The sequence below is a fragment of the Symphalangus syndactylus genome, chromosome 4 (genome assembly GCF_028878055.3).
Source record: "Symphalangus syndactylus isolate Jambi chromosome 4, NHGRI_mSymSyn1-v2.1_pri, whole genome shotgun sequence".
Taxonomy (NCBI): domain Eukaryota; kingdom Metazoa; phylum Chordata; class Mammalia; order Primates; family Hylobatidae; genus Symphalangus; species Symphalangus syndactylus.
Genome location: NC_072426.2, coordinates 155,892,810 through 155,916,171, shown reverse-complemented (window position 1 = coordinate 155,916,171; position 23,362 = coordinate 155,892,810). Strand labels below are relative to the sequence as shown.

At 40.2% G+C, this 23,362-nt stretch overlaps 1 protein-coding gene across 10 annotated transcripts in view; it reads right to left on the bottom strand.

Moving 5' to 3' along the window:
* Positions 1-23,362, bottom strand: part of TENM3 (teneurin transmembrane protein 3) — a 2,305,387-nt gene that overhangs the window by 62,042 nt on the left and 2,219,983 nt on the right. For 9 of the 10 annotated variants that reach the window (XM_063638465.1, XM_063638466.1, XM_063638467.1 and 6 more), the window contains 4 exons: positions 21,756-21,902; positions 6,630-6,846; positions 5,492-5,611; positions 4,671-4,932 (listed from right to left, as the gene is read on the bottom strand). In XM_063638465.1, the coding sequence (XP_063494535.1) occupies positions 4,671-4,932; positions 5,492-5,611; positions 6,630-6,846; positions 21,756-21,902 (746 nt within the window). Of the gene's footprint in view, positions 1-4,670; positions 4,933-5,491; positions 5,612-6,629; positions 6,847-21,755; positions 21,903-22,811; positions 22,830-23,362 lie in introns of all 10 variants that reach the window. The other variant, XM_055276480.2, reaches the window with a different exon arrangement.

Genomic DNA, 23,362 nt, shown 5'->3' with positions numbered 1-23,362 from the left:
GGTAGCATATACAATTTTTCTAAGGAGTTCAGATTCTCTTTACCAATGCTCCTGTTAGTTTGGTGAATAAGAACAACTCTTCATAGGCTTTCTACATAGGCTGTAAGTGCAAGGCTATCTGTGTTCAAGAACGTGCACCAGGAACTCACTACTTTCTCCACGAAGAATTAAACAGTACTCTCAAAGGCTTCCTCATATTGCCCTATCAAGATTCACTATTCAGACAGAAAGGGCTGCCTTTTCATGTTGGAAAGATCTTAGAATACTGATTCAGTGTTCAGCAATGTTCCCCCTCTCCCCAACACCTCCACATAGAACAGTTAAAGATGATGTGTATCTGCCACCTCCAAACTTTAATAACTTCAGTAAAACCCTCCAAGACCCCTTGTACTGAGGGTAGAGCTGTCAGCTTCAATATAAACAATCACACAGTTGGAGGTAGCACGAATGAATGGATGAAGGAAGCTTCCATTCTGGCCTGTCAGTCGGTGTTGGCATGAAGAGGGACGTGATGCAGTACAGTAGAGTAAAGGCATTTCTAACATAGATACACGGATACACGAATTTATTACCATTGGAGTTTTCCTTCAAACATGGTAACTGAATTCAGCCACAAAACGGTCTTAAGCAAAATAGTTTACAAACATATAGAAACTTTTTAGACCCGGGGAAACCATTAAATTGAAGACTGAGGGTACTTTTGTAAGACTATAGGTTGTTAGGGTGAATGGTTTAAAGATAACTCATTGTTCTCCCATAATCAGTGAAATATCAAGGAGTTAGTTTGAAAAATAGATTCTGTGACTCCAGAATGGCCCTGATAATATGTGATTTAACCCTAAAGCCCATCATTTGCTTCCTTTTATTTTCAAAATTATTTCTGATACATTTGATAGGTTTTCCATGAGTAAGGGACTCTCTTATGAATATTATATGTATTTCCTGTGACCTTCCAGAAGCTGCCCCTCTATTTCAAAATATCAGGTGTTGTGCTTGATTTTAATATCTGTAATTTTGTTCATTAAAGCATGTGTTTCTCTGATGTAATTTAACTTGACCATGTTATTTTGCATTAGTAGGAAAGGTAAATCCAGCCAAAGTGGGAAAATAAACCATCAGGCCTACTTTTGCCAGCTGCGTGAGCCGTAAATCCTATTCCTGATCCCGTTAAATATTCGGTTAGGAACCATGTCCTGCCAATTCTATCTTCCAATCCCTGTCTAATGTGTTCCCTCTTCTTCATTTCCACTACCATTGTGATTGCGAGGCCCTCTCCATCTGAGCCCTGGATATGCATGGATATACACTTCACAAGAATAGCCTGCTCACTCATTTCTCTTTTTTATCAATATCTTCTGCACTTCTTTCAAGTGCGTTTTGCCACTTGAGTTAACTTTAGAGAAATGCTGAAAAAACTCCACTGGGGCCTTGGTTCCGCATCACATAAAGACTTCAAGGTCTCCACTAGATTGCTTCTCAGGGCCATTGATAACCTGGTCCCGGAGTCATCTTCTGCCTCCTTCCCCATTATCCCCTCTACAACATGACTTGTTTTTGCCACTCCACTGTTGCTTACACATCTTCAGTCTGAAACATGCTTTCCTCCCTCTCCAGCCTAATCCTTGTTTAAGACCAAACTCCTCAGTGATTCTTTCTTTGGCTTACTTAGGAATTGACCTCTCCTTTGAACTTGTATCATTCTTCATTAAAACCTTTATCACATTTAGAACGGCAGGATGCACGTCTTCTTCTTTTTATCCTAGTAAAGTATCTTGTACATAGTAGGCTCTCAGTAAATTTTTATGAAATATTTGCCTACTGTATGAATGAATGAATGAATGAATGGAGAAAAGACTCCATGTATTCATGGAATTGTTGACTATCTGAAACCCATTTTAATGTCCTAGTTTGCTAGAAATTTGGCACCTACAGACAGGTACTGACTCTAGGTAAAGTCTATTTTAGGACTGACTAGGAAGTTTAGAGTACCTGCAAGATGGGCCTGGGGAGGAAGTAGTAAACTGATTGAGGTTACAATGAACTTCTTAAAGTTTCAGCTCCAAGTTGGCTTGACCATTTTACAATGAATCCCTGAGGTGTTGCTGCTGCAACATCTTTGCCTGTGAGCCTTTTTGACTTTTTGTTATCCTAGACCTTTCTGGCTCACCTCTTGTAGTCTCTATCTGTACTCCCTCCCTAGGTTTATGCTTTATATTTATATGCGAATGACTCCCAAATTTACCTCTTTAGTTTCAACCTCTTCCCTGGACTCCACTCTTCCGTGTCTGCTTCTACCTCCAAAGACTTGCCCTATCAAGATTTACTTTAGTTTGCTTTAGAGCAACTAAAGTAAAACACGAAAGAGTCACTATTCACAAATATGCATTTGAGCTGTTATCTTATTCAATAATTAAAATTATTATTTCTCCTGTGGACAACTAAGGTTGCCTCCTAACTGGTCTCCTTGTTTCCACCCTTGCCCAATATAGAATATTCTCAGCATAGAAATTCCTTAAAGGAGGAAATCAGTGACTGTCACTGCTCTGCTTAAACACCTTCAATGGCTTCCAATTCTCAAAGAGTTATCTTTGCCATGGTCTTCAATGGCTTGTGATTTACTTACTGCCGCCTTCACTCCAGCCGTGCCTGCTGTCCTTTTTGCCACTCCTTGAACAAGCCAAGAATCCCCTTCTATTTTCAGGGCTTATTCTTTTACTTTCTTAAAGTTTGTGCTGAAATGTCACCTTATTGAAGACATTTTCTCAAACTATACTATGTAAGATCATACCTCTATCCACTGTCCCCTGCTTTTTTATTATTTTTTGATAAGTCTCATCGCAACCTGATGTATTTCTTGTTGACTGCCTCTCTCCACTCATGAGTTGGGAAGCTCAGTGAGAGCAGGTACCTCATCTGAGTGGTTTACTGCTTTGTTCTCACATAACAGCGCCTGGTATAGAACGGGTGTTCAAGAAATATCGGGCGAATGAATACGACAAAGCTGCTATGTGCTAGTGTATTTTAATGACCACAGATTTTTCCTTACCTCTTTACGAATACAGTCTATTATGATTATATATATATTTTTGAGACAGGATCTCACTCCCGGCACCCAGGCTGGAGTGCAGTGGGACTCATGGCTCCTGCAGCCTTGACCTCCCCGGGCTGAAGTGATCCTCCCACCTCCGCCTCCTGAGTAGCTAGGACTACAGGTGCACGCCACCACACCTGGCTAATTTTTTGTATATTTTGTAGAGACAGGGTTTTGTCATGTTGCCCAGGCTGGTCTCAAATTTCTGGGCTCAATCCATCCTCCTGCCTTGGCCTCCCAAAGTGCTGGAATTATAGTAGTGAGCCACGCTGCCTGGCAATGTCCATTATTATTATACCTAATGCCCTACTTTTAAGATCTGAAAGTTTTTTCTAACTGGAAACGTGGGATGGAACACAATCCTCAGCTATTTCAGTAGATGAAACGAATGGGGAATGCATGGCTATTTCTTAAAAAGTTATATTAATGAATATTTTCTGTCAAAACTACCTTTTCCAAAACACTTTTTACTTATAACAATAATTAAACAGTAAGTCATTGAGACTAACAGCCATGGGCAATAGTGAGTGGTGTCAGTAGCACTTGGTACAATGTCAGTCAAGCTGTCAGGTACATTTAGGCACTAAAGTTTTTTTTCAATTAACAAATAAATGAACAAAGACATTATTAGTGATTGAGTTTAAGCTATAGTTTCATTTGACTATTATTAATAAATATATACGGTATATCCTGAAGAAAAAATATTTTGTTTGAGTAGATCTTTAAGAAATAACTAGAAAGGCTGGGCGCGGTGGCTCACGCCTGTAATCCCTGCACTTTGGGAGGCCGAGGTGGGCGGATCACAAGGTCAGGAGATCGAGATCATCCTGGCTAACATGGTGAAACCCTGCCTCTACTAAAAATACAAAAAATTAGCTGGGCTTGGTGGCAGGTGCCTGTAGTCCCAGCTACTTGGTAGGCTGAGGCGGGAGAATGGCGTGAACCCAGGAGGCGGAGCTTGCAGTGAGCCAAGATTGCACCACTGCACTCCAGCCTGGACGACAGAGCAAGACTCTGTCTCAAAAAAAAAAAAAAAAAAAAAAAAAAAGAAAAAAGAAATAACTAGATATCCTACTATAACAATGTCTACTCTAGGACACACAAACACACACACACACACCAACACACACTATATAATTCATTCTATAGAATTATTTAAAGATAGCACTGGAATTCTATAATCCTTTTTTTTTTTTTTTTTTTTTTTTTTTGAGACAGGGTCTCACTGTGTCGCCCAGGCTGGAGTGCAGTAGTGTGATCTCGGCTCACTGCAACCTCTGCCTCCCGGGTTCAAGCGATTCTCCTGCCTCAGTCTCCCAAGTAGCTGGGACTACAGGTGCCCATCACCATGCACGGCTAATTTTGTTTTGTATTTTTAGTAGAGATGGGGTTTCACGATGTTGGCCAGGCTGGTCTTGAACTCCTGACCTCATGATCTGCCCGCCTCGGCCTCCCAAAGCACTGGGATTACAGGCGTGAGCCACCGTGCTTGGCCTCTATAACCTATTTTTAAGATTCTCTGGCAAAACATGATCTGAAGATCTTGTATTTACAAGTATTGCCTGTGAGAATATTTTACCTGTGTTTCAGGAATGATGGGACTGTCTTCAGGAGAAGATCTGAAAAAGGTGGATAAAGGTGATGACACAATGATGGGATTTGGCCTCACGAATCCACTCAGATCACAGCTGGGAATATCATTCTCTTCTTTTTTCATGACTAGGGTATCCATCACATAAAAGACATTCCATGGAATCCACACAGTATGATACTGAGTGAGGAATGGGGATCGTTCAAATACCAAAGTTAGAGAGGCCCCACCATTTGCCACCAAGTCAAACCTAAGAAAAAACAAGGTATGCTTAGTGCATTGTCTGGATCCCATATAACTACCAATACACACCTCCTTAAGTTAATATGCTTTAAAAAGAAAATCAACTTTTTCTCCCAACGTTTATACGAAATATTTTCAGATCTATAGGAATATTCCAAGAGTTATACAATAAATACTCGTATGTCCTATGTGTATTCACCAAGTTGACCAATTTTTTTTCCAAATTTGCTTTCCATTGACTCTTTTCTCGGAACCACCTGAGCTCAAGTTACAGACATTATAAAATATTACCCCTAAAGAGTTCAACATACATCTGCCGAGACAAACAGCATTCTCCTACAAAACTACAGTACTGTCACTATGCCTTAGAAAGTAAAATCAACTTCTGAAGAAATATGTGAGTATATGACTTTAAATCTCTGCCATATGTACTGTCACAAGTTTCTAGAGTCTAAAAGTTGCTGCATTTCCATATTAAAAAGGACAATCAAACATGACAGTGGTACAGGAAGGTCTAGTTTTTATATTTCAAATCCTTCAGAGATAGTGTGATGGGACTAACTCACATTCCATCCTGGCGGGTAATAGTATATCCATATTCTGGGTAATGGAAAAACGAGACATTTACTCCAATAAGTGGAGTTCCGTCAGCAGTCAGTACTTGGCCCCTGATGACAGATGCAAGGCTGTTGGAAAAGCAGAAGAATGAGAATGAACATCTGTCTTTTCAGGCCAACATTATCATGATTTATAGATAATTCAACCTAAGGATAAAATAACACAATGCTCTGCAATCCATCGTTATTCACAAAAACCAGACCTGAAATACTCGCAAGACAATGTCCCTTTTAATTCAGTGTAATGCATATTCTCTAAATGCCTTGTGTTTACCCTGGGTTTTAATTTGTGGCAATCTGTTTTTTGGAGTGTTATCAAGACTAATAATTTAGAGATGAATTTTTAAAATGATAAACTCTGTGCTTTTTTCATAAGTCATATATATGGTGCTCACATGAAGAAAAGTAGACTCTCCAATTAATTCTGAGGCAATCAGTAAATCTTCAGGGACCAAGAAGTATAAGATTTAAGGGGGCAATAAGGAACATTTGTACAACAACTTTGAATCAACTGCTGGCTATAACTGCATTAATGCTGTTAAATTACTGCAGACCCAGGAATTCTGGTGTAAATCATCTTCTTTTGCTCAGTGAGACACAAGACACCTGCTTTCACTTACTGCTTTACTTTCAGGTCATTACTGCTCTGTAAAGCACCAGTCATACAGCTTATGCAATCTTACTGCCATGCCGTCAGCAGTTCCATTACATTAATTCATAATTTATATTATTTAGTGAGCTCAGCTAAAAAAAAAAAGTGCACTTCTGTTCTGCCTTTTGGGGTCTTTTCACTGCTTCTTTTGAAACATTTCCAACTGTGCTAACAAAATCAACTAGTTAAATGAAGATTTATTGACTCTTTAATGTAATGTCCTGTTATGTTTCAGGTACTGAAATTGACAAAGTATGTGAACTGTGTCAAAAATGCTTGAAATGCAAAGTTTGGTGAAGAATCTGCAGAAAGAGGAAAAACTGTATTTCAAAACAGAACTTTCCTCAGGTTCACAGTCATGAGTATTTCACATAAAGTGTACGTAAACTGTTGATAACATCATCACAAATCTACATACGGAAAAGAAGCATTAACCTCTTATTGAAAGGACTTTCTCCAGGTATAACATGGGTGCTATCAGATCCTATAAGAAAACTGATTCGATCGTAAAAGGATTTGGCAGCTTGCTGAGAAGGCGATTGAAGGCTTTGGCTAATGATGTCCTGAGGATCCGGCAGGCCCCGACAATAGGGCTGATTCTGGCAGGAACTCTGTAGGCAGCAATCGGGATCCATGCAGTCAATGAGTCCATCTGTAGAGAGAAATGTTCCCCAGTAAGAGAATTTTCCTTTTGATGCCATAATGTGGAATCAGTTTTGTTTCTTGACTTTTTTTTTTTTTCCACATCAAGTGATTTCCCACTGACTATCTGATAGTAATTTCTATGAGGCATACTTTTTGAAACCAGAAGAAATAGAAATACAATAGTCATATGCCACACAATGACAGACCATATATAAAAGAGTGGTCCCATAGATAATAATGCTGTATTTTTATGGTACCTTTTCTAGGTTTAGATACACAAATACCACTGTGTTACAACTGCCTCAGTATTCAGTAGAGTAACATGCTGTACAGATGAGTAGCCTAGGAGTGTAGTGGGCTGTGCCATCTAGATTTGCGTAAGTACATGCCATGATGCTCCCACCATGATGAAACTGCCTAACAACTATCTCAGAACATATCCCCATCATTACATGACACAAAAATCTACTTGCAACTGCCTTCATAGAGAGTAAATATTTAGATTAGAGATGGCTGAAAAGAATCGTATAATGTTTGTTCTGAGTAAGAAAAAAAATTAGTGATTAGAACAATCTATTGGTAGCAGTATGAATATGGGTTAGTTGTAAGTAAAGCTACTCAAATATTCTATATTTTAGAGAAAATGCACGAGGGGTTAGCATAGTAAGTGTGTATGGTAAATAGGAATCTATGAGGACGAAGCTCTAAAATTTGGGAGAGGGTCAGAAAGTGAAAGTTTATGAAGTGTAGCAAACACAAATCAATATAAAATGGATGAGATTAGCCAACCATCTTTCAATAAAATAGCTCTTCTGGCCGGTGCAGTGGCTCATGCTTGTAATCCCAGCACTCTGGGCGGCTGAGGGGGGCATATCACCCCAGGTCAGGAGTTTGAGACCAGCCTGGCCAACATGGTGAAACCCCATCTCTAAAATTAGCCAGGCATGGTGGCAGCTGCCTGTAGTCCCAGCTACTCAGGAGGCTGAGGCAGGAGAATCACTTGAACCCAGGAGGCAGAGGTTGTAGTGAGCTGAGATCACGCCACTGCACTCCAGCCTGGGCAACAGAGCAAAACTGTCTCAAAAAAAAAAAATTCTTCTAAGGAAGGTTAAGTGTGTTCCAGATAAAATCAGGCATTTCCCAAATACTAAACAAGAGCCTGGACTCCTAGAATACACTCACTAAAATGGAGGTATTAATTAAAATGTGGTAAATGTAAATCAGCCATAATATTAGAAATAATAAGAAATCCATCATGAAAAATTGACCCATAGTATTGATGGCATAAAAAGAATAATGGACGAGAAGAATTTGCCAGTGATTTCTCCAGGAACATCAAAAGGAAACTACACTCAATGGCCCATGTAAGTATCCTGTTTAAAAGCTATAACCATCCATTAGTGGTTGAGTGTTTCAGGTTATGATCATTTGACAACATTATCCTTTAAGGTCAGGCTTTACTGACCAGTTGAAAAACATGAATTTTCTTTTTTTTTTTAAGACTGAGTCTTCCTCTGTCACCCAGGCTGGAGTGCAGTGGCACGATCTCAGCTCACTGCAACCTCCGCCTAACTGGTTCAAGTGATTCTCCTGCCTCAGCCTCCTGAGAAGCTGGGACTAAAGGCACCTGCCACCATGCCCGGCTAATTTTTGTATTTTTAGTAGAGACAGGGTCTCACCATGTTGACCAGGCTCATCTTGAACTCCAGACCTCAAGTGATCCACCCACCTAGGCCTCTCAAAGTGCTGGGATTATAGGTGTGAGCCACTGAGCCCAGCTGAAAACATGAATTTTTATCTCCTTGGTAATTACATTTATTGGTATAGATTAATAAAAATATCAGTTTCTGAAGACTTTAATCATTCTTAGGAGAACTGACAAAATAGTTTTAAAATCTTCCAACTTAAGTCTGGGTCTGACCACTATGATAGCAAGCTCAGCTGAAAATATCTAGATGACCATTACGTTTTATTTATACAATTAAAAAAAAGTTTTATTTTTTAAAAAAACTATACTAGCCATTGATTTAAGTTAGGCTATTCTTATTAATAGAATATTAGCTCGCCCCTTCGTTATCTGACAGCAAACTGAGGTAAAAGAAAACAAACAAAGTTGAATTAAATTGCCCAGTCTAAAAGGCAGGTCAGCAACAACGCAGGTAAGGTAAGAAACAAGATGTGAGGAGGCCTGGCTCAGCAGGTCATTTTGGCCATCTGAAGAATAAACGAAGTGGACACTGTGCTTCCCCAGACCCATTTCCCGTTCTTTGGGCAACAGATGAAACTTTTCGTTTGCGTATCCGGCCTTCCCCACCTCTCAGGCCATGTGCATAACCTTCCCTTCCTGTTTGGTTCAGAAATGTACAGGTGACCTAACATGTCTAACAAGAGTGAATTTCACAAACGATCTAAAAAGAGATTGTTACTCCTCAACCAGGCTTGATCTGTGAGGCTGTGTGGCTGGGATTGCTGCAGCCACCTTGCTGCCGTTATAGACGCTGCTGGGAATGGAGCCATCCCCAGGCACGTGGAGCAAGGGCTGGAGCAAAAACTAACAGGTCAGGCACAGACACAAAAACCTTTGAGGTTTTTGCCATAAGCTGCACTTGACCTCCTGGGTTTTTCAGTTATAGAAACTAAGGCATTCCCTTTTTCCTTAAGTCTGTTTGAATTAAATTTTCTGTCACCTGAAATTGACAGAGACCTAGCTTATCCAGAGACAGTAACTAAAAATCTCTTCACTATTTCCTTTGTAGTTGGGGGAGGGGGGAAAGGCTTAATAAGTGAATATCCGAATTAAATTTATGAAGTTGGACTCTTTTAGCACTAATATTTTAAGTTTTTTGTTACCATAATTTCCATACACATGAAAATGTGTGGGTCAGGATTTCTGATAAGCAGATCTGATTACACACGGTTTCCTTATGATAGTATGTATTTTCATGTCTGTTATATTTCTAAGATAATGAGTTGTTAATCATTTGAAACTGCATGTTTATTTCCCTGGAAAAAACCTAAAACCATGTTTTAAGAAAATCAAGCCAGGCGCGGTAGCTCATACCTGTAATCCCAGCATTTTGGGAGGCCGAGACGGGTGGATGACCTGAGGTAAGGAGTTCGAGACCAGCCTGGCCAACATGGTGAAACCCCATCTCTATTAAAAATACAAAAAAATTAGAGGGGCATGGTGGTGGGTGCCTATAATCCCAGCTACTCGGGAGGCTGAGGCAGGAGAATTGCTTGAACCCAGGAGGTGGAGGTCGCAGTGAGCCGAGATCGCGCCACTGCACTCCAGCCTGGGTGACACAGCAAGACTCCATCTCAAAGAAAAAAAAAAAAAAAGAAAATCAAATGAAACTGAGTTTGGAAATTTCATATCAATTTATCAAAATATTACTTTCCTAGGCAAAAGGGCATGAAGATGAAAAATGTGTAAATATTTCTCAATATTTCTAGTGGAAGAAACACGACACTGTGCTATTGGCTTAGTTTTCATGAGGATATATAATAATAATGTAAAACATGTTCTGTCTCTCTCAAAGAAATAGAAGCATAGCTGTTAAGATTCAGAATTCTAAAGCAGTAGACTGTTGACCTACTGCTCCAGTATAATTTCTGGCATCAAAAAAACAATTAGCCAGGCACAGTGGCTCATGCCTGTAATCCCAGCACTTTGGGAGGATCACTTAAGCCCAGTAATTCAAGACAGGCCTGGGCAACATAGCGAGACCCTATCTCTACAAAAAGTTAGAAAACTTAGCCAGGTATGGTGGTGTGCACCTGAAGTCCCAGCTGCTTGGGAGGCCGGGGTGGGAGGATCACTTGAGCCCAGGAGTTCCACGGTGCAGTGAGAGATGATCCCATCACTGTGCTCCAGCCTGGGCCACAGGGAGAGACCCCGTTTCAAAAAAAAAAAAAAAAAAAAAAAAACAAGAAAAACCCAAAATAACAAACAAAAATTTTTTTAAAACCTCAACCTTTCCATCCCAATTCATAGTTATATGTTGATGTTTATGAGGAATCTTTCAAATGTGTTTTATGATATAGTACATTTAGTTCTTATTTGATGGATTTAGAATGGGTACATATGCTTGGGAGAATAACACCACAAATATCTGATATTCTTGCAGGTTTTCCCTTGTAGTCATTCTTCAACAAAAGTAGAAATGACTCAATAGGAAAAGTATTTCCAAATATTATATTTTATCTCCATTAATCTGGTAAGTTAAGGGTTAAGTGCTCCTTACCCTCTTCTCCCCGCCATAATGCTCCCACAGTGTCTTCCCTTAGGCAATAGATGGTACAGTTGCCAAAGAGGAATGCTCAAATTTAGTCATTCATCTTTGTTAGTTTATAAAAAGCAAATGTACATCTGGCATGTAGTCTGCAGGTCATAAAACTGCATGAGATTGACACCTTCTGAACCAATCAGCTGGAAATGCATTTTTACAAGCCTCTCTGCTAACATCAATCAGAGAAAGATCTCATTTTCAACAGCCGAGGTGCAGGGACACACTGTTTGTTATTTTTCTGCAGAGTTTATCAGTAACTTGCCCAAGCAAGTGACGGATGGTTATGAATCTGGCTTCCTATAACTTGAGAAAACATTTTTCATTTTTTGGTCTGTATTTACACGGCAGCTAAGGCTATCTAGTATAACTAAGTTGATTACCCACTTGCCCAAATGTATAGAGTGGTAAAATTGTCTTTGTGGAATAGCTTCTCAGAAATCATTGAGATTCCATTTTAGTTTCAGGAATACTAGGTTGGCTTAAATTTATATTGGTATAGAAGCCATATCTAATAGCATTAATCATAAAAATCTACATAAATCAGAAATGCTCAAAACCCGCTGAATAATAACTGCAGTGATCAGTTAAGAGCCTGTCTTTCTTCCATTTAGGCTTTGCAATCTACGTGGTACTCTGATGTACTCATCACACTGTTTATGCTTCCCTCCACTCAGTCCGTAAAATTATTGCTCTTGTTAGCTTTTCTGTCTATTATTTTTAAACATGCTCTTGTCTTTCTTTGGGCATTTTCACTGGTCTTTTACAGTGGCTGGCAAAGTTATTTTGCAGAGCCAAAGAGTAAATACGTTCAGCTTTGTGGGTCATATAGTCTCTATGGCGACTGTTCAACTCTGCCTTCAATATGTCAATGAATGGGCATGAATGTGTTCCAATAAAACTATTAAGAAAATCAGGCTTTGGCTTAGAGGTCACTGTTTGCCAATCCCTGGTCCTGCTTCAAGGTCTCTATCCTGTCCTATTTCCTATTATTCTTTACATCACTCTTGATTTTTTTTTTCTGGCAAATTTAAACAATACACATTTTGTTGGATTATTAAAACTCTTGACTACAGGTCTTTTCCTAGGTTACCTTCTATGCTGGCTTTACGCTGCTTGTCAATACTCTCATTTTCTTCTTTCAAGGAGCTATGGATATTTTTATTTGTTTTTCAAAACCTTGGTTTACAGACTAGATAAAAAGTCATGACTTTTCTTTTTTACTCAAAAGATAATTGATACCCACTGTCCTTCCCCACAGTATTCGGTACTTCCCCCCCACCCCTCAACCTCCAAGTTTCAAGTCTGAATTAGAAATTCCCATGTAATATTTTATTTGTGGAATTCAGAATTTTAAAAGTATACAGGTGTAACTTTTGTTATTCTTTTCAGTCACACTCTGTAATATGCATGAAACTCATTTATTCATTTCTGGATTGGGATCATGCTAGGTTTTCCACACATTCTTGGTTGTCTACATCAGTGCTCTCCTGGTGGCTTCGGACCTCATGTTCACATCATTTCAGTGCTAATGACTCCAGGCTGGTCATTCTCCTGAACTACAAAGCCACAAACTGCCTTCAAGATACCTGGCTTGGATATTGCACAGGCATCTAAAACTTAACATGTGTAATATGATTTAACATGTCTGTATATGATCTTCTCCTCCAAATACGCTGCTTCTCAACTTCCTATTTCAATGAATGGTTCCACCACCCACCCCGCTCAGCTTCTCAAAGTAGAAATCTGAACGCTATCCTGGACTCCTCGTCTCTTCCTTTTTCTGGCACCTAATCAATCACCAGTTGCTTTTCTTCATCTCAAATCTCTCTTGAATTAGTCTATTTCTTTCTCTTTCCCTGAAACTACCCATCAGGCCATCATGGTCCTCTCTTGACAAATTCTTAACAACAGTGTGTTTTCCCAGGTTCCAGTCTTGCCCCAACTATCCATTCTCTACCTGTTAGCCAGAGAAACCCGATCTGATTGTTTCACTTCTCTGGCTAAAATGCTTCCTTTACTTGATCTCCACTGCCTTCTGAGTAAAGTCACAACTCCTTAACATGGCTTATAAGACCTTTCACCATAATCGTTTCCTCTGCCCGGAGATCTCTAACCTTCTTGCTTACTTCTCCACATAGTCCTCAATTTCTTCAGCAATCATCTCAGACAACTGTCTCCTTAAGCTCGAGGGCTCATCTAGTTCACTATCCATCCCTACTGTCGTATCCCCAGAGCCTTGCACACTTGCTGGCGCCAAGTAGGCATTTAATACATTTGCTAAATGAAGGAAAAAACGAATTAAGTTCCTGAAGATTGTGAATTCTAAACAGTTGAAAAGGCTTAGAAGCACGAGAGATGCCCTGCTTTTATTCTATCATGCTTTCCCTACCCTCAGACACTATGCTAATCCTTGAATTCCTATTTCTTTTTTACTCCAATAGGTACTTAAAAATGTTCTTGATTAATTGAATATTAAGCAATCCACAGAATTATAAAAAGTATTAGAAGAAATTATATGAAATCCTATAACACTATGTCTAATCTCAGAAAGGCTCTACTTAGAAGACACGTAACCCAGAAGTCACAACTAAAGAGATAAACCTCAGACAAATTTATGTCATATCAACTGAAAGCTTCTGCCTGCACCAAAGTTAAAAGATAAGTGAAAACCTGGGATAAAATATTTGTAACACACCTAACAAAGAATAAGTGGAATATATAATGAAGTCCTAAGTGTTAAAAAAGAAAATATCAAGCAGTTCAATAGAAAAAAACAAGGGAAATAAATAAGCAATTAGCAAAAAAAGAAATAAATATAAAGATCATCAATCTAACTAATAATTATGAAAATGCAATTAAAATAAAAATGGGGTCATTTTCATTCATCAGACAAAATTGATATTTTTCATTTGGTTCAACATTTTTGTTTACTTAAAATAATTACAGATAGACTATGAACACCTTCAGATTGATGAAGTGTTGCAAAGCAATTGAGTAGTAGCTATCAAAATTAAAAATTAAAATACCTTTTGAACCAGCAAGTTCACCTCTAAAAATCCATCCTAAAGAAATATTTGTACATTCACACACAGATTTTATGCAGATACACACTCACACACACACAAATTCGCTACAGATTTGTCTCTATACTAAGAGCAAAAAAATCAGAAACAATTAAATTATCATCAGTGTAGCAGTGGTGAAATTAATTAGTACACCATGTTTCTGTTGTAAAGAATGAGATGGGCCTTTGTGTATGGGCATGAAAAAAATCTCTAAGATATCGTCCTTGGAAGAATCAAATTTAGAACAGTATTTATTTAAGTTTAATAACATAAATGTGCGTATGAATTCACTGAGATGCTCACCAAGTTACTGATGATGGCTCACTCTTCTGACAATGAGAGTGTAGTATCTGTGTACCATGACTACTAATAATACCCCTTGCCTTAATGCAGGGGTTCTTAATCTGGAAAGATGTGTAGCCTGGAGGCCCATTTCTAAAGAGATGCCACGCAGTGCCCATGTCTACATTCTTAAGCTTCAGGTGGCAGCTGATGGGCGCGGCTGTAAAAGAGACGGGAGACTTTTAGACCGGATGCGGTGGCTCATGCCTGTAATCCCAGCTCTTTGGCAGGCCGAGGTGGGTGGATCACTTGAGGTCAGGAGTTCGAGGCCAGCTTGGCCAATGTGGTGAAATTTCGTCTCTACTAAAAATACAAAAATTAGACGGGCCTGGTGGCAAGCACCTGTAATTCCAGCTACTCGAGAGGCTGAGGCAGGAGAATTGCTTGAACCCAGGAGGCAGAGGTTGCAGTGAGCTGAGACTACACTATTGCATTCCAGCCTGGGCAACAAGAGCAAGACTCCGTCTCAAAAAAAAAAGAAGGGAGACTTTTAGTACCAACCCGTGTGGCTCTGATTTTCCTCTTCTTCTAAAACCCATTAAGATGCAGTGGTTAGGCCGGGCGCGGTGGCTCACGCTTGTAATCCCAGCACTTTGGGAGGCCGAGGCGGGAGGATCACGAGGTCAGGAGATCGAGACCACGGTGAAACCCCGTCTCTACTAAAAATACAAAAAATTAGCCAGGCGTGGTGGCGGGCGCCTGTAGTCCCAGCTACTCGGAGAGGCTGAGACAGGAGAATGGCATGAACCTGGGAGGCGGAGCTTGCAGTGAGCCGAGATTGCGCCACTGCACTCCAGCCTGGGCGACAGAGCAAGACTCCGTCTCAAAAAAAAAAAAAAAAAAAAAAAAAAAAAAAAAAGATGCAGTGGTTAAACCTTATGTTCCTTGAGTCCTAGCAGGAAGCTACTGAAGTCCTTTGCTTTCTAGGGCACAAGCTGGATTTTTTTCCCCCAGAATGGGATTCACTATCCTCTAAAAATTCTGTGGATAGCCAAAGGGTTCAGAGTAACCTGAATCTCCTTTTCACTTTAGGTAGGATGCAGTAGTCTTTCAAACTAATAGTAATTTCCCCCCAAACCATCATTTACCTGAATAATACAGCGTAATGCTCTGAGACTCTAAGCACCACTCTATGTCTGATAATATCTAGATTCATTGTGGGAAATACTTGTGATCTCTTGTAATTTTTTCTTTTTTTTTAAACTCCCTCTCCCCCGCTTCCTTTCCAGTGCTGTTTCCTGCCATTTCATTATTTTTATTTTTAAATCTGTTTTTAGAGAACATAATAGTCCCACCTTCCTGCTAGATTTTTAAAAATTCTATTTTCAAACATTTCCTTATTTTCATTTAGTAATCTACAAATATAGATCTCTCCATTCATTATACTCATTCTCATGTTTATATTAATATTTCATCCATTTGTTTTCAATCCTTCACTCCCCTTTTCTAGTGATAGCACATTCCTACTTTTTCTTGCAGTTTGTGTGTGTGTGTGTGTGTGTGTGTGAGACAGGGTCTCACTCTTTTACCCAGCCTGGAGTGCAGTGGTGCAATCATGGCTCACTGCAGCCTTGACCTCCCCAGGCTCAGGTGATCCTCCCACCTCAGCCTCCTGAGTAGCTGGGACTAAAGGCGTGTGCCACCACGCCTGGCTGATTTTTATATTTTTTGTAGAGATGGGGTCTTGCTATGTTGGCCAGGCTGATATCAAACTCCTGGGCTCAAGTAATCCACCCTCCTCAGCCTCCCTAAGTGGGAGGATTACACGTATGAGCCACTGCACCCAACTTTCTTGCAGTTCGAATTGTATTTTTGCTTCTTTTGCTTATTTATCTAATTATTTATTTGTTATTTCTATCTTTCTTATTTCTGAATAACCTCAGTTGACTTGTGCTTTCTTCTCAACTGTAATCAGCCCCTACAGACTTGAAAAAATGGCCTGTTTTAGGTACATCTTCCTGATATACCCCCAACAAAGTAATAATTCTAAAGGATAAAAGATAACTCTAGGCCAGGCACAGTGGCTCATGCCTGTAGTCCCAGCACTTTGGGGGGCCGAGGGAGGCGGATCACAAGGTCAGGAGTTCGAGACCATCCTGGCCAACATGGTGAAACCCCGTCTCTACTAAAAATACAAAAATTAGCCAGGCGTGGTGGTGGGCGCCTGTAGTCCCAGCTACTCGGTAGGCTGAGGCAGGAGAATCACTTGAATCCGGGAGGCAGAGGTTGCAGTGAGCTGAAACCACGTCATTGCACTGCAGCCTGGGAGACAGAGCGAGACTCCGTCTGGTAAGATGTATTATTCTCGCCAGGAGTTATGCTTTGATATTCCACCATTCTTGCACAAAGTTTAGTATGTATCTTTTAAAGTCATTCTTCTGCCCTCAACCAGCCAGTCTCTAGGACAGGGCTTGAGTCTCATGCCTCAGGTACCCACAGGGGAGCTGGCCACTGGAGGACCAGGCAGGGATGCAAGGTGTCAAAGGAAACTGACTAGATCTCCCTCTGGAGAAGATGGGAGCTTGGTAACGACTGCCAGGGACAATGCACTGTGGAGAAATCATCTTGTTAAAAAGTATCTTAAGTTTCCATAGAGATAGAATTATCTCTGGCAAGCTATTGCATTTTGGTGCTTGCATAGTGAGACCATCATTTGGAGAGCTATTTAAAGTCAAGCAACCCCTTGCTGAATGAGAGTCTTCGCAGCAGGCTAAATAAAAGCAATGATGCTTTTAAAAGTATATGGGGAGAATTAGATAGCTGCCTTGCTAATCTTGGGCACAAAAAAGCACATCAGAGGTTCAGCACTGGTATTCTTGTCAAGTCAAAAGGCTATACTTTGGCAAGGAAGGAGGAGACAGAGAGAAGAAGATTCCTTCTGAAAGTGACAGTCCATGAGCATATGAACTAGTTACTGCAGTACATGGTCTGACTATACTAAAGCTGAATGCTATGGAGAGCTATTCTTATTCCTATAGTAGACTGTTTTTCTGCCTGCCCAGCATCCAAGCCCCTTTCTTCTGGTGACAGTACTTCAGTTTTCCTTTGGACAGGTGACCTAATTTAGACCAATGAGAGTGAGGCTCAGGCCCAGGCCCAGGCCACACATAACCATGAAGAAAGGTGTGTCTTCTTTGTGGTGGAGTTATTAGGAAGTGAAATGTAAACTCAGAGCTGGTGGTGGCCTTTTTGGGGGAAGGGATGGCCTGAGAATGATTCTAAGGTAGAAGAAAGCAGAGTTAACAGATGAATATACCTAAGTTTCTGGTGTCATCATTTGAACACCTGGGTGCAACTGTATCTGAATTTTTCAGTTATATAAGCTAATAATTTTTTTTACATGTAATAATGTTTGAGTTGAACTTCTCCCATGTGCGACCAGGGTCTTTCCTGCTAAGAATGGTCGAGTAGAACCTTGAAAAAAGAACAGGTTTTCCTGTTGAAGGGGAGTGGAAGTCTGTGGTAGGGTTCACTGTGAGACAGGGCCGACTTCAATGCAAATGGCTGGTGAAAAGAGGTACTCGAAGAACTGAAGACTGTGGTGAACAGTCACTGTCTTAACCCCCACTCCAGATCACACGCAGCTCCTATCTCTTCACCTTCCTATTCTCTGGTCTCAGCAACTTCATGATCAGAGTGTTTTGGGATATGAGCAACAAATGCTCAATTTAGAGGACTGTTGTCTTTATAAGTAAAGTTGGAGATGAAGAAGAAAGATTTACAAGCCATGTTTAGGTACTGGTGATCATTTGCTCTAAAAGCTTTCTCAACTAGGACAGGACAAGTTGCTCCCAAAGTGTCTACATGCCCCATCTGGGGGTGTTATTCACGATTAAATGGTCCAGTGAGCATTGTTTCTGATTTCCACTGTGTGATTTAAAAATCTCGTCATCCACTGCTTGCCTTTGTCAAAAGGATCTTCTCCAAAAACCTCTGCTTAGTACCTGGAGCTGGATTTGAGAAGCAGATGAGGGGGATAACTTACTGATTTCATAGAGTGGAGATCTTTGTCAGGGCCCTTATTACGGGTAACAGATTGCCCTTAGCTCTGAAAAGCTATAGTGACCCAGCGTACATGACAGCTGTTTGTTTGAAAAGAAACAAGGGCCTATTGGAAAGCAGCACAGGTGTTAAAAGGGTGGCTGAAGGTAAGTTGCCCCCATCTACGTTCTTCCTATTCTTCATAAGGAATTCCCTTCTAAAGCAGCTTTTTAGAGATCAAGGGGGACAGACATACATAAAGGCAAGGAGGAACACCTATTTAGTGAGATTCAGATGTTTAAAATCTTTAGCATTCAACAGTGGTGATGGGGCAAACTTGACTGGGTGAAGTAAAATAAATTTTGCAGGGGAAGGAAGATGCTTGGCTTAAGAAGATATTTCAAGATCTCCCTATATGATGGATGTCTCTTCTAAAATTTTTTGATACTTCTTCTTTAGTTCCGGGAATGGTACGCAACTTCCTTTGCTCTTCTTTTACAAACACTGTGTTCTACAAAATTGCTCAAACTATAGTAGCTATTTATTGGAAGCGTTCAGTTTCTGACTAGGGCCACATTGGGCTCTTCACCCTCTCCTCCTCCTGAGTTCCTTAATATGTGAAATCAACTTACTTAGCTACTCTCTGGATAAGTCACCATTTTGATACTAAACTTAGACAATGGATCTGTAATACTACAGTCAGTCACCATATATCCTAGAATTTCAGTCTAATAAAATCCAGTCTAGTCCTAAATAAGGACTGGATGTATAGTTCTTAAACATCGTGTTAGACTGTCTTCATATAATTGACATCCTTCATTGCCATCTTTCGTGTTTTGATTTGGGGTTTGGTGTGAAAAATACCGTCTTTATACATGTAGCTTAAGCTTAAGTTCAAAGAACCCGCTGGCTTAGGTTATAAAGCACCCAGGTTACAATCTCAGGGCATAAGAAGGCTGGCACAGAGATTCCTTCTCAGAAGATCAGCAAAATTAGGTTAGGGGCAGGAATACAAATTATGTGAGATAAGCAGAGAATCCACAGGAGTCTTCTGTCAGCTCAGATTTCCCCTCCGAGAGGGGAGCCTAGAGATAGCATAGTTTCATGCTAATCAGAATAAACAAAGGGGAATGAGGCCAATTCACAGTTGATAAATTTTGAGGAAAAGGAAAAACCTCTTTAGCTGATAATAATACTAAAGAGTTGATTAGCCCCTAAATTACTTGGCAGTGTCTCTGCAGACTTGGTCCTGCAGCCCGCTTCCCTCTGAGAGACTCTGCAATCTTCTCTTAGAAGCAAAATCTGAACTATATGATCAAGGAGAAAGAGAAGCTCTCCTTCCTCCCTGGGCAATAGCAACATTGGAGTAGAGGGTTCTCTGGGGGCAAGTAACTAAGAGAGGTGCCATCTGTACTGTGGTTTTGAGAGGATTAATGCTACCATGTCTATAAAGCACACAGTTAAGAGGAGTCAGGGGCAACAAGGTATTATTAAGCAGGAAAAGCTGTGAAGGCTAGGGGCCGCCTAAATCTATCAGGAGCAGAAAGGAAAGGCTTTAGCTCAGAATCTGTGGCTCAAGTTTCTTGATCGTCCAAGTTAAGAGAAAACAGTGAACAGTCTGCTAGAAACTAACGGATAGAATTGCAGCATCTTGTCAGAAGGATAAGGCACAAATAACATTTGCTTTGAGAATGACTGTCGGCCCAGGCTTGCGTGTGTGTGTGTGTGTGTGTGTGTGTGTGTGTGTGTGTTCTGGGTTGGAAGTGAGGTTGAGGGGTTGGTTCTGGTCACTCTAGTTCCTACAGAATAGTAGTTTAGGCCCTCTATAGGTATAGAAAGGCAAAGGCTATTCAATCTTCTCTGACAACCTTCTATGAAGTTCACTTAGTCAAGATGAGCACTTTTGAAAGCAAAAGAAGGGAAACTGGATAATAATAGCTGCTACTTAGAGCAGGCTCTGTGTCTGGCAATATGCTACATACTTCACATGCATTTTCTCACTTAATCCTTTCAAAATTCTTTTATTCCTATTTTATAGATGTGGCAATTGATTTTGTCTGAGGTCACATGATTACTACATGGTTCAGTGAAGATCTGTGTGCTCCAAAACCTACACTCTAGCCGATGCTTTATCATCCATGTGTACAGTCTCAAAAAGGGCAGGGAGAATGGTTGGGGCTGGTGGAGTGGTAGGGAAACACAACAGGCAAGTGTTCACAGAGGCCCAGATAGGAACTATAGCCCTCCTAAAAATGCAGTGCTAAAGCTATGTCAAAACTGAACAGCTGGCTGGGCGCGGTGGCTCACGCCTGTAATCCCAGCACTTTGGAGGCTGAGGTGGGCATTATCACCTGAGGTCGGGAGTTCGGGACCAGCCTGACCAACATGGAGAAACCCCCGTCTCTACTAAAAATACAAAATTAGCCAGGTGTGGTGGCACATGCCTGTAATCCCAGCTACTTGGGAGGCTGAGGCAGGAGAATCACTTGAACCCGGCAGGTGGAGGTTGCGGTGAGCTGAGATCGTGCCATTACACTCCAGCCTGGGCAACAAGAGCGAAACTCCATCTCAAAAAACAAAACAAAATGAAACAGCTATCAGGGCCAACTATTCCATCACTGGAGAGGTAATCACCAACTCTCACTCTATTCCCTGAAATTAAAATACAATACATGGAGGCTGAGCTCAATGGGAAAAATAATTATTCTTAACCAAGGGCTTCAACTGGGTGGAATCTCACCATCTTTTTAACCTAGTATCAAGTTAAGGATAAAATGTCACTAGAGTACAGCTTCCAGGGAACTGTTCTCTGTTACTGTTTTGTTTTTCTCCATCCATGCCTTTCAACAGAAGAGGCTGGAAAATTCTTTGCATCTTTGGGAATGTTAGTTATTAAAATACTGCTTTGGTGCTCCCAATTCACAGAGCCCTAAATACTGTGGTTGAGGAGAAGAGTCACCTGGGGACCACGAAAAGGAACGGAGAACAATGGACATTATGCAGTAGCTTGGTTACCTTGCCTTTTCCCTGAACGATAATAATCTTGCATTTGTTTCAGGAAAAATGGAGAGCAAAATCATTCTATCAGCACTCATACATTTGTCAATCAATCTAATCTAAGGGGATCAGGTTTTTTTTTTTTTTTTTTTTTTTTGGCAACAGATATCTATGTATTCACTGTCACTTACGAACCTGTGCTCTGGCACAGACTTGTGTTCATGCTCAGCATTTCTTACCTCCTTCATTGTCCTTGCTATCTGTGCACAAAGTCTCCATGGCTACATCACAGCCCGCTCCTCTCCATCCAGGCTGGCACACACAATGCCAGCCATTTTGGTCCAGGGTACATCTTCCATTGCTGTTGCACAGACCAGGACAACCCTCTGTCAAAACAAAGAAGGAAAACACCAGTGATTTGAGTATTGAGTTTTTGCACCTAAAATAAACAGATAAGGGACACTTAGTGGGGACAGGCCTTTATAAACAGCACAAATACTGTAATTGCACATGGATAGAAACAGCAACGTTATCTATGGAATCTAATTCTTATCCAAGTGGCATCTTTGATTGGCCTGACCCTTGAGACACCACTTACCTGTGCAGGACAGAAATATATGCAACGATCCACTAAATAGCTGCAGGCCAGACAAAATTAACTTAAATTTTTTCCCTTTAGCCAAGCAACAAGGTATATTGTATGGTGTGGAAAAGCAGCATCTCAACAAAATAATTTCAGAATCCCTAGTCTAGATTGGTAATCTGTTTTAAACATTACTGGTCATTTATCAGGACATGCCTTCTTAAAGCACCTTGTTGCTTAAAAAAATTCCCTCAAACTCCAAAAGCATGAAAGTGGGTATGAGGATATGCATGATGTCAAAAAGAGAACATTAATTTTATCTGGCCTCGGAGTTGCCGTACATTCATGTGAAATTACAGTGCATTAAATAATTGCACAAAGTATAGGCCAGTATTAATGACTATACTTTATGCCAAGAGTACATTCCTTGTCACAGAATAAGCAAAGCCCAGGAAATAGTGAAGCAGCTTAGCATCTATTCTAACAAACATTAGGATTCAGGCTGCATACGGATGGGACAGGACCGACAGGATTTCCAACTAAATGTAATAGCTGTGCATATTGGATTACTTAGGACGGACAAAATGAAATACCATAAGGACCACAATAAAACATTGATAGACTGAACAAAAACACGGTAGTGACGTGCTTCAAGACAGATAGCGAAGAGTGATATTTTGTGACAATCTCCCTAAGGCTTTTATGCTGTTACCTTTATATCCTATCTTGTCTGCTTTTATGGGCAAGGAGGGAAAATTTGGGAAACAATTAAAATAATTTAATATATCCAAAATCTATAATTGTTTCAGTCTAACATGACATTTTAAAATAAACAATTTTTGCCACTTCCTACTGATGATATCTGGCATGCAGCCAACGTGATCTGTTTATGAGGATGACACTTGGGTAGATTCTGGTGTCCTTGTTTATGAGTGTGATATGACACTGACAGAAGCAAGGAGAGAAATGCTCTAAAATTGTAAGAATAACTGGCTATTCATCAGATTTCTGTGGACAGAGCTATTTATAATTTGGTATAAAACATATTAATAAAAATACTTGCTATAGAAATTGGGGTTTGTTTTACAGCTTCTTATCATTTGAATGCTTCTATTGTTCTGGTGACAAAATTTAAGGGAACAATCTGTTTTTAAAGATGTTTAAGTCTGTGTTAGAATAATTATTCATATATTGGTGTCCCCTCCTCCACTGTGGAACTTGAAGAGAAAATATCGCAAAGAGACATTCTGTCTCTTAAGATTA